Source organism: Coregonus lavaretus (genome assembly GCF_964263955.1).
Source record: "Coregonus lavaretus genome assembly, chromosome: 29".
NCBI lineage: Eukaryota > Metazoa > Chordata > Actinopteri > Salmoniformes > Salmonidae > Coregonus > Coregonus lavaretus.
The window spans coordinates 20427942-20438839 of record NC_140016.1 but is presented as its reverse complement, the minus strand read 5'-3'; the positions used below and the strand labels follow the sequence as shown (position 1 = coordinate 20438839).

General features: G+C 42.2%; 1 protein-coding gene across 1 annotated transcript; it reads right to left on the bottom strand.

The window, feature by feature from the left end:
• Nucleotides 1–1072: 1072 nt before the first annotated feature.
• On the bottom strand, nt 1073–6986 carry LOC311104656 (ubiquitin-conjugating enzyme E2 D2-like). The gene is made up of 7 exons (XM_084146524.1): nt 6652–6986; nt 3516–3579; nt 3327–3358; nt 3146–3223; nt 2914–3019; nt 2703–2796; nt 1073–2154 (listed from the first exon to the last, which is right to left on the bottom strand). The coding sequence occupies exons 1-7, from the start codon at nt 6673–6675 to the stop codon at nt 2109–2111; spliced, it is 444 nt and encodes a 147-aa protein (XP_084002650.1). The 5' UTR covers nt 6676–6986; the 3' UTR covers nt 1073–2108.
• Nucleotides 6987–10898: the final 3912 nt, after the last annotated feature.

The window sequence follows — 10898 nt, the reverse complement described above, 5'->3', positions numbered from 1 at the left end:
GCTTGTGCTTCTAGCTCCGACAGTGCAGTAATATCTAACAATTTCACAACATCTACCCAATACACATAAAAAAGTCAGGAATGGGATTTAAGAATATATACATATGGACAAGCAATGACAGAGCGGCATGGACTAAAATACAGAAGTATATTATAGAATAGAATGCAGTATATATATATATATGAGATGAGTAGTGCAAGATATGTAAACATTAAAGTGACTAGTGTTCCATTTTTTAAAGTGGCCTGTGATTTCAATAGGCAGCAGCAGCCTCTGTGCTAGTGATGGCTATTTAACAGTCTGATGGCCTTGAGATAAAAGCTGTTTTTCATTCTCGGTCCCAGCTTTGAAGCACCTGTACTGACCTCGCCTTCTGGATGATAGCGGGGTGAACAGGCAGTGGCTCGGGTGGTTGATGTCCTTGATGATCTTTTTGGCCTTCCTGTGACATCGGGTGCTGTATGTGTCTTGGAGGGCGGGTAGTTTTCCCCCGGTAATGCGTTCGGCAGACCGCACCACCCTCTGGAGAGCCCTGCGGTTACGGGCGGTGCAGTTGCCGTACCAGGCGGCGATACAGCCCGACAGGATGCTCTCAATTGTGCATCTGTAAAAGTTTGTGAGGGTTTTAGGTGATAAGCCACATTTCTTCAGCCTCCTCAGGTTGAAGAGGCTCTGTTGCGCCTTCTTCACCACACTGTCTGAGTGGGTGGACGCCAAGGAACTTGAAGCTTTTTCTCCACTGCGGTCCCGTCGATGAGGATAGGGGGGGTGCACCCTCTACTGTTTCCTGAAGTCCACGATCATCTCCTTTGTTTTGTTGATGTTGAGTGAGAGGTTATTTTCCTGGCACCACACTCCCAGAGCCCTCACCTCCTCCCTGTAGGCGGTCTCGTCATTGTTGGGTGAGGTCAATGTAATGTAGCTAAGGACACGGAGGGGGGGGTCTATAAATAACCCCACAGTTGAGGGGTTCTCAGGGGCATATCGTTTGCTACTTGTAATGCGACCAACAGCCCCAATGCATCTCCATGTTCATATTTTAAAGTCCTGCTACAAAAAACTGAATACCAGAGAGTTTTGTTCAACTTTATTGAGAAAAAAAAAGTAACCATTAAATAGCAGAGCTATTAGTTGATCGATCAGCCATTGAGAACTTTGAATAACATATTCAGTGCAAAAGAGAAGTGTTTTGGATGATGGATTAACTAATGGCTCCCCGTTATAAAAACAAGAAAAAGTAACAAAAAAGATCAAAGTGAACACGTTTGCTCTCAATCCATTCTCAGCATCACATAAACCAATTATTTATCTTATTAACATGCATAAAATATGTTTCTTATTTACTGCAGATATCTTCAGCAATTCTCCATTCAAACAATTAAAGTTAAGATTCACTCATTTTGAATGTTATAACGTTTTTGTGCATCTCTGAGCGATGTTCTATCGATTCCCGTGGTTATTCCATGTGTATCTGAGCGATTGCCGTTCAAGCAGACAGAAATACAGCCGGTATGACAAGTTTTGCACCGGCTGTATTTCTGCCTGCTTGAACTGTAATAGCTCAGAAAAACATTAAATGACCCGGGAATCGATAGAACATCGCTCAGAGATGCACAAATACGATACAACATTCAAAATGGGTGAACCTTTCCTTTAAGAGAAAGTGTATAGTGTATTACATTCACAGACATCAGTTCTCTAATGCTATTGGAAAAGCGTACAAAAGTGTGATTGAACCATGTTGATTCTCTCAATACAGAAATGGTGGCATTTGGAGAATCTTTATTCTTTTTAGTTGGCACCTCCTGCGTGAATTCAGAGCAACGAAGAGCTCTTCACAAAGTGGCTGTGGTTGGCTTTATACAGACATACATGCTTCACTGAGAGTTCAGAGCAATTGGCATCTTTTGTAAAGAAAACAAAAAGGGGGGCCTTGGAGACATTTGTCCTTGTTAAGAGCATGTGAATACATTTAGGGGGCAAAACAAATAATACATTACTGTTATTTGCTGATGGTAAGGGGTTGTGGCCAAATGGGCAAAAAAAAAGAACAGTAATTTAAAGTTTATTCCAGCTATAATGAAAGTTGATACGACCATGACCGACTATCACATGGCGTACTTCTGAGTCCATTCCCGGGCTATTCTGTTGTACCTGTGGAAAACAGAAAATAAATCAATCCACAATAGACAAAGGGTGGAGCTTCAAGAACAACACCATGCCTTACAACACAGCAACCACCCAAGATAAACCTGAGATGCATGATGTTCACACACAGAGGACTCTCACATAGTCCCACCAAAATGGCATACAAATACTGTCAATAAACAGTCCAAGACAGACAATTAGACAGTGGGAATACAGGTCAGAGCCAAGCCACCATCCACCAAGGCAAATGTATTTAGTGGCAAAATATGTCAGCCTCATTGAGTTAGTTGAAGTGCTGTCAATAGCATAAATGTCAGAACCCACAACAATGTCCTCTCTCTCGACGATGCAGGGCAGTCTTACCCTAAAGCATAGCGTACTTTTCTGTCCATTCTCTCGCTAGTCTATTATACCTGATGCAGAAGGAAAAGTCCTATATTATAAGTATCTAGATCTAACATTATAGGGTATAACTCACTCGGCACCGATCTTGTTCACGCCTTCGGATCAAAAAGTTATATTTTTCACAAATGATTAGAATACAGTATACTAACTTTTCCGTATCTGTTTTGTAGATACGGGCGATCTCTGGCACTAACGGGTCGTCAGGGTTGGGGTCACATAAGAGTGAACAAATGGACAAAAGTACTGAAAGGGAGATTAAAAAGAAGGATTAGGAGTGGATCTTAGGCATGTGAATCGAAATGAAGTCATGGTAAAAATGCGTAACACAAAGGGCACAAAGAATGAAAAACAACACCCTACCTTTAGAGATAGTTAATGCTGGAGACCACTGTGATCTCAAAATATCCAGACAGATGCTGCCGTTACTGTTAATATTTGGGTGATAAATTCTTGTGGTGAATGCAAGCTGCAATGAAAAGGTTGGAGGAGCAATCAAACACATTGATCCACAGAAACCTCATTCCTCAATCTTCTACATACATCAAGAAAACGATTAATTATAAAACATAGGAACAAGAGCGGAAATAATTACCTTAGGTGGTTTGAAGGGGTAGTCTGTAGGGAAATGAATAGTCAGGAAAAAAACACCTCCTTGGTATGGGCTGTCATTCTGAAAAGGAAACAAAATTAAATCTCAATGGTCACACTGAGCAGCCAAAGCGAATGCAACTTCAAATTCATCAACGAGGAAACACTTTATAAATGATACTCACAGGCCCCATAATTGTAGCTTGCCAATGAAACACTGCCAAAACAGAAAGGGAGACAGTTGAGGAATGTTTCAGATGCCATGCTGTTGATAATTTATTTTTTGCACTTGAGATTATTCTGTATAATGAAAAGCGCTTTACACATTTTATAAATTATGTTAGGCCTAATACAAGTGCTCAGTTTGGCCTTACTGTCGTCTCCAACCGGGCCGGCAGAACACTGTGCAGGAGGGTCCCTGCCCAGGTCGTTCAGCTCCTGAAACAGAGGGACCAAACCAGGACATCATCACTCCCACTGTTCCCCTACCAAGTACCAACATTGTTAACTCATCATTGCTACTCATCACCTCACAGTCGTACTTGGAAGAGCATTTACTTTGTATTTACATTGCTGGCATTGCAAAGAGCAAGGTGCACTGCACAGGAAGTACTTTTAAAGTTGAATTAAAGACCGATGAAAAGAGGAATCAATTTTATAATGACTGTAGCTCAATGATTAGCCTAGTCTTGGCCATAATGAAAGTGGGCAGTGACTTAACAGTTTATTGTATTGCAGTGATTGAGCATTTGGTATCTTGCAGAGCCCTGTCAGAGCAAGCACTTCAGGACAACAGATCAGGTAAGAACTTCTTGGGCCAATAGTAATACTGTCTATATTGCATGTGGGTTCGAGTGGGAGTGACATGAGGATGAGACAATGTTAAGTCATCGAATTTATCAGTAAAATAGGTGCAAGCCTTGAGCAGGCAGGAAGCTGTTGGCTGTGTTGCCGTCAGGCGAAGGTGGTGGATGTGCAAAGCTGAGGTAGAGTACAGACATACACAGCCGTCACTCAACCTGTAACAGCCTTCGTTGACATTGGCTTAGGCTTCCTCTCCCATGGACAACTAACAGGTTAGAAAGGTCAACATTTTACCATTATATAAAAACAGACCTGCTATACCTCAGCAATAAACATAGGCCGGCATAGACTGAGTGATGCGTACGTGAGTCGAGGAAAATAATTAGCCTAGAGTGTAGCGATATCCCTGACAAATGGTGGCAATGTCTCAAACACCCAAATCAGAGTGTGGATTGGCCTGACCAGTGCTCTACTGTAGGAGCCCAAAGGGGAGGGAAAGACGACAGCAGCACTGTTGACGGTAGCTAGGTTTCCATAATATTTGCTATAGTATTTCATGCAAAAATTATAAAATATGCATGTAAAAAAAAAAGTGCATTTCCCAACCAGAGGTGTTTCCATCAGACTGACTTTGTTGCGGATAAAATGCAGCGCGTGATGACATAGCGCACATAAAACACTTTTGTGCTTAAGTTGTGTACAAAAAATTATTATAATAATAACAACACACTAGTTTGTTCCAACTTCAACTGTATGTGTAACTGATAGATGCACACACACACTACATGTGTTAATGTTTTTAAATGTATGTAAATTGTAAAGTATTTTGTCTGTAATGTCTTCTTTGTTATATGTCGGACTCCATATGGAGAGATTGAAAATGTCCATAAACACTCCAGCCAGCTGGTTTGCACATGCTCCAAGGACACGGCTTGGGATAAAATTAAGACCCTCAATATTTATTGGAAAGGAGCATCAAGCTCATCACTGTCCACTTTCACCACCCTGTAGGTTAAAAAGTGCATGATTTTCAAGTTGCAGTGGGAGGACCACACAACATAGCATCGTGTGACTGTAAATTTATATCAACATGATGGTTATTCTATCAACAATTGTGCAAGAAGTTGTTTCCGACGCAATTAGTGGCATAATTATTTTTACAGACATAAAGATCCCACCATGTCGAACTAACAAAATTGGCGACATTTATAAAAATGTACCAACACTTCCTGGTTCGTGATATTTTTATTTATTTACGGAATAACTTGACTATAATAAAAACAGTGGATGGAAACATTGTTAGTGTGTCTTTCTGCACTCAATAACTTCTCTGCTCTCATGAAATTAGATTTTTTTTTGGATAAGAAGCAAATTATGCATCATGATAAACCAGAGTTTACATGCATCGTCCTGCATGTTTAGGCCTACATTCTGTTGCTGGTTTAATAAACGTATGTTCAATTCAGTTCAATTGTGTCAGTAAGTTTACAACGGCAACATCCAATTCGAATAGGTTGGTTATTAGGCTATACATTATTTGTACAGTAACATCCAATGTTTCCCCTTTATTTTTCAGGCAGGCCTCAAAGGGCTTTGAAGCAACATCCATGGTTAACAACAATTTATTTTTAGGCACTGGGCCGGTCCCACTCAATGTGAGCAATAAGCTAGCTGGCAGCATAGGCCTACATTCGTTTACACCTAATCAAACTGAATGTTTGTAAGCCAGGCATAACGTAAAAACAACACTGACGCCCAATGTTTTCATGTTTCAAGGGTACAGGCTCTGGTTTAACCTCTACTACAGCAATGTAATGTTGGTGACTTCATCCATAGTGTTTTAGTTTGAATGTTTGCCAATTACAATCGAATAGGCATACTTTTAGATTAATGCCATGGCCCTGTAACATTAAAAGCCGAGTAGCTAATAGGGCGTGCTTTTAACGAGTAACTACATTCTCTTGCATTTTTATCTTGACTTCTGCGTCATAGTCAAGTGTCAGTGCATGCATGACACTGCTCTAAACCAAGATTAGGAGAGGTGTTGAATGTAGAACTTGGTTTGGGGACGCAAGAATTCCAGACTATTATAGTTTAGTAATAATTACCACAGCAGCAATGTATATTTTTATGCCAGAGTTTCAGAATAGAGGATAGAGAATATACCCAAACGAGGATGGCACTCGACTTGGCCAGCTTGTATGACAAGTTTTATATTTCCAGCAAGGAACCCCAAACCGAAACTTGCCACGAGCTTATCCTCCATCTCATCAGGTTTCACCATGACTTGTTAGTTAATTAGTTAACTAGCACCAGACCGTTTAGGGGATAACTTAACGTTACTAGTTAACAACATTGACACCGACTAAGCTAACGTTATACGACTCATATAACTTGGATTCTGAGCTAAGGTTACTGCTAACTAGATTCTGAACTAATATTTAGGTCACATTCACTTTAAATTGGCTAAAACTAGCTAACGTTAGCTTAGCTACTTAAATAGCTAAGCTACTAGGCCATGCTACTGCTAGCCAAGCTGGCTAACAACCAAATAAGCACGCTTGTTATAGCTATTTGGCAACTGCTCAATGTACGACGTTAGCTAGCTGACTAAAACGACAAATATAAATGTTACTACATTACCTGTAATATATCTAACTTATTAAGCAGTGTATACGGCAAAGTCTCAAACAACAATCCATTTACCTTGTGAATTCGTTTTAAGGCCATTCTGCTAGTGCGTAGGGACCGGTTGTCGAAGAAGAGGGAGAGCGCAGGCTTGCTGGCGTATCTTTGGCTTAGCTACGTTGCTAACTAGCATATAGCAATTAGCTGTCGTGTACGGCTAACTACCTAGTTACATAAACTGACAATATTACTTTTATAGTTGATAAACGGGTATCAATATAGATATACTGGTCTTTTCGTTGGTCGACAGCCTTTGGCCGCTTTGACTGCACTGATATTATAACGTTGCCGTTACAAACTTCACCAGCCGATACGTTAGCTCGGCTCGTTCTTCTGGTCACGACTGTGAAGTCAGCAATATTAGCGATGAGTTGAATCAGTGGTTTGCCTTCATAATAAAAGTCCCGCACTGAAACTGATGCAAACGGATACAAATAGTCGAATCATGCCACAATTGGACTTAACCCAAACAAAACATCACAGAAAGTAGTGTATATTATACAGAAGTCAAATAATAAACTATGCAGTGGTGTTATTTGTGTGCATACAAATATAATACATTGCTAAAACATTATCCAGGCTCTGTCGTAGCCGGCCGCGACCGGGAGACCCATGGGGCGGCGCAGAATTGGCCCAGCGTCGTCCAGGGTAGGGGAGGGAATGGCCGGCAGGGATGTAGCTCAGTTGATAGAGCATGGCGTTTGCAACGCCAGGGTTGTGGGTTCAATTCCCACAGGGGGCCAGTATGAAAAATAAAAAAATAATGTATGCACTCACTAACTGTAAGTCGCTCTGGATAAGAGCGTCTGCTAAATGACTAAAATGTAAATGTAATATTATATACTTTAAACATAAATCATACCTTCAAAAAAGGCACATGCTGGAATAGTTGCCACAATGCCTACTTTCAGTTGTCATCACAGAAAATATTAAATGAAAGCAGTATTCATGATAAGAAATGTTATACTGTACAGGCGATGCTGCACTACAGTTAAATGCAAATAAATTCCTCAAAATACACCACAGTTTTCCCACATCCTCGCTCAATGACAATTGGTAGTTCAGAGTTCGAAGAATGGAGCAGAGCATTTACACAGAAAGGCAACAGGACAAAAGATGCCATAGAATTGGGCACACAGAGCAACAGTCAGAGGGGTAGTGTTCAATTATATTCTGCTGATGTAAAAAGGGCTTTATAAACTGGGTGGTTCGAGCCCTGAATGCTGATTGGCTGACAGCCGTGGTATATCAGACCGTGAGAATGCTATTCATTGACTACAGCTCAGCATTCAACACCATAGTGCCCTCTAAGCTCATCACTAAGCTAAGGATCCTGGGACTAAACACCTCCCTCTGCAACTGGATCCTGGACATCCTGACGGGCCGCCCCCAGGTGGTAAGGGTAGGTAACAACACATCTGCCACACTGATCCTCAACACGGGGGCCCCTCAGGGGTGCGTGCTCAGTCCCCTCCTGTACTCTCTGTTCACCCATGACTGCATGGCCAGGCACGACTCCAACACCATCATTAAGTTTGCCGACGACACAACAGTGGTAGGCCTGATCACCGACAACGATGAGACAGCCTATAGGGAGGAGGTCAGAGACCTGGCCGTGTGGTGCCAGGACAACAACCTCTCCCTCAACGTGACCAAGACAAAGGAGATGATTGTGGACTACAGGAAAAAAAAGAGGACTGAGCACGCCCCCATTCTCATCGACGGGGCTGTAGTGGAACAGGTTGAGAGCTTCAAGTTCCTTGGTGTCCACATCACCAACAAACTATCATGGTCCAAACACACCAAGACAGTCGTGAAGAGGGCACGACAAAGCCTATTCCCCCTCAGGAGACTGAAAAGATTTGGCATGGGTCCTCAGATCCTCAAAAAATTCTACAGCTGCACCATCGAGAGCATCCTGACTGGTTGCATCACCGCCTGGTATGGCAACTGCTTGGCCTCCGACCGCAAGGCACTACAGAGGGTAGTGCGTACGGCCCAGTACATCACTGGGGCCAAGCTTCCTGCCATCCAGGACCTCTATACCAGGCGGTGTCAGAGGAAGGCCCTCAAAATTGTCAAAGACTCCAGCCACCCTAGTCATAGACTGTTCTCTCTGCTACCGCACGGCAAGCAGTACCGGAGTGCCAAGTCTAGGTCCAAAAGACTTCTCAACAGCTTCTACCCCCAAGCCATAAGACTCCTGAACAGCTAATCACGGCTACCCGGACTATTTGCACTGCCCCCCCCACCCCATCCTTTTTACGCTGCTGCTACTCTGTTAATTATTTATGCATAGTCACTTTAACTCTACCCACATGTACATATTACCTCAACTACCTCAACTAGCCGGTGCCCCCGCACATTGACTCTGCAACGGTACCCCCCTGTATATATAGCCTCCCTACTGTTATTTTATTTTACTTCTGCACTTTTTTTTCTCAACACTTTTTTTGTTGTTGTTTTATTTTTACTTTTTTTGTTAAAAATAAATGCACTGTTGGTTAAGGGCTGTAAGTAAGCATTTCACTGTAATGTCTGCACCTGTTGTATTCGGCGCATGTGACCAATACAATTTGATTTGATTTGATTTGAGGTTGACTGGATAGGCTGAGGTAACTTGAAGCAGCAGGTTGACTGGGTAGGCTGAGGTAACTTGAAGCAGCAGGTTGACTGGGTTGGCTGAGGTAACTTGAAGCAGCAGGTTAACTGGGTAGGCTGAGGTAACTTGAAGCAGCAGGTTGACTGGGTTGGCTGAGGTAACTTGAAGCAGCAGGTTGACTGGATTGGTTGAGGTAACTTGAAGCAGCAGGTTGACTGGACTTTCAGTAAATCACATACAGACATGCATAATATTAAAACAATCCTTCAGATACATTTACAATCCTTTCAGAACTTGTCACAGACAACCATAGAGATGTTGCTTTGTATTTGCATGTACGCCATGATAGTAAACCACAGGGATGTAGCTCAGTTGGTAGAGCATGGCGTTTGCAACGCCAGGGTTGTGGGTTCGATTCCCACGGGGGGCCAGTATGAAAAATAAAAAAATAATGTATGCACTAACTGTAAGTCGCTCTGGATAAGAGCGTCTGCTAAATGACTAAAATGTAAATATGTGGTGGTTGATCCCCGGCCTGTCCTGGTGTGGCAGCAGAGCTGTCAGGTTTGGCTACTTCTCTTACAGCAACACTTCTTCACACAACAGCAGCGAATAAGCAGAATACACTAATATAAACCCATAGGTGCTGAGAGGAAATGAGTGAGAGACAGATACGTTTAAATTTTAGTCATTTAGCAGACGCTCTTATCCAGAGCGACTTACAGTTAGTGAGTGCATACATTTTCATACTGGCCCCCCGTGGGATTCGAACCCACAACCCTGGCGTTGCCTCTTTTCATCAGCGGTATGCAGTCAAATGTTGTCTCTGCGGCCAAGAGGAGAGCCTCTAAAATGATCAGTTGGAGACAAACGTTGCCACCGCTGATGAAAGAAATCCTAGGGGAAACACTGCACTATTATACTGGTATAATAAAGCTGCTATAGGCTACTCAACCATTCAGACATATGAAATACCCAGCAAAAGAACCAACAGCAACAGGGGACACAAGTAAAACAACAAAGAAGTAAGTCACATGACCATAACTTTTCCTCTTAATGATGTCACACCATTCATTTTGAAGCAGATATAGACATATCTGCAGGAAGTAGGAGTGTTGAGGGTGCTGCAGCACCCCCTGATTTTTATTATTATAAAGAAATGTATTAATTCATTTTTTTATTATTTTGTTGAAAAAAAGGCATGGGGCCTTTACTAGTCCTATATTAGTGGACCGATATAGCCGTCTGTAGCAAGGGCAAAAATAAATAATTCAGCACTGCAGCACCCCCCCCCCCCCCCCCCCCCCCAAAACTACTTCAGGGGTATGGATATCAACATGTAAAGTGTTGGTCCCATGTTTCATGAGCTGAAATAAAAGATCCCAGAAATGTTCCATACGTACAAAAAGCTTATTTCTCTAAAATGTTGTGCACAAATTTAATTACATCCCTGTTAGTGAGCATTTCTCCTTTGTCAAGTGTGGCATATCAAGAAGCTGATTAAACAGCATGATAATTACACAGGTGCACCTTGTGGTGGGAACAATAAAAGGCCACTTTAAAATGTGCAGTTTTGTCACACAACATATTGCCACAGATGTCTCGAGTTTTGAGGGAGCTTGCAATTGGCACGCTGACTGCAGGAATGTCCACCAGAGCTGTT

Coding starts and splice junctions, on each gene's coding strand:
- LOC311104656 (XM_084146524.1), bottom strand. CDS start 6,675: ATGGCCTTAAAACGAATTCACAAG. Junction 3,580..6,651: donor CCTTAAAACGAATTCACAAG/GTAAATGGATTG, acceptor CCTCTGTTTCAG/GAGCTGAACGACCTGGGCAG. Junction 3,224..3,326: donor AAGCTACAATTATGGGGCCT/GTGAGTATCATT, acceptor TTTCCTTTTCAG/AATGACAGCCCATACCAAGG.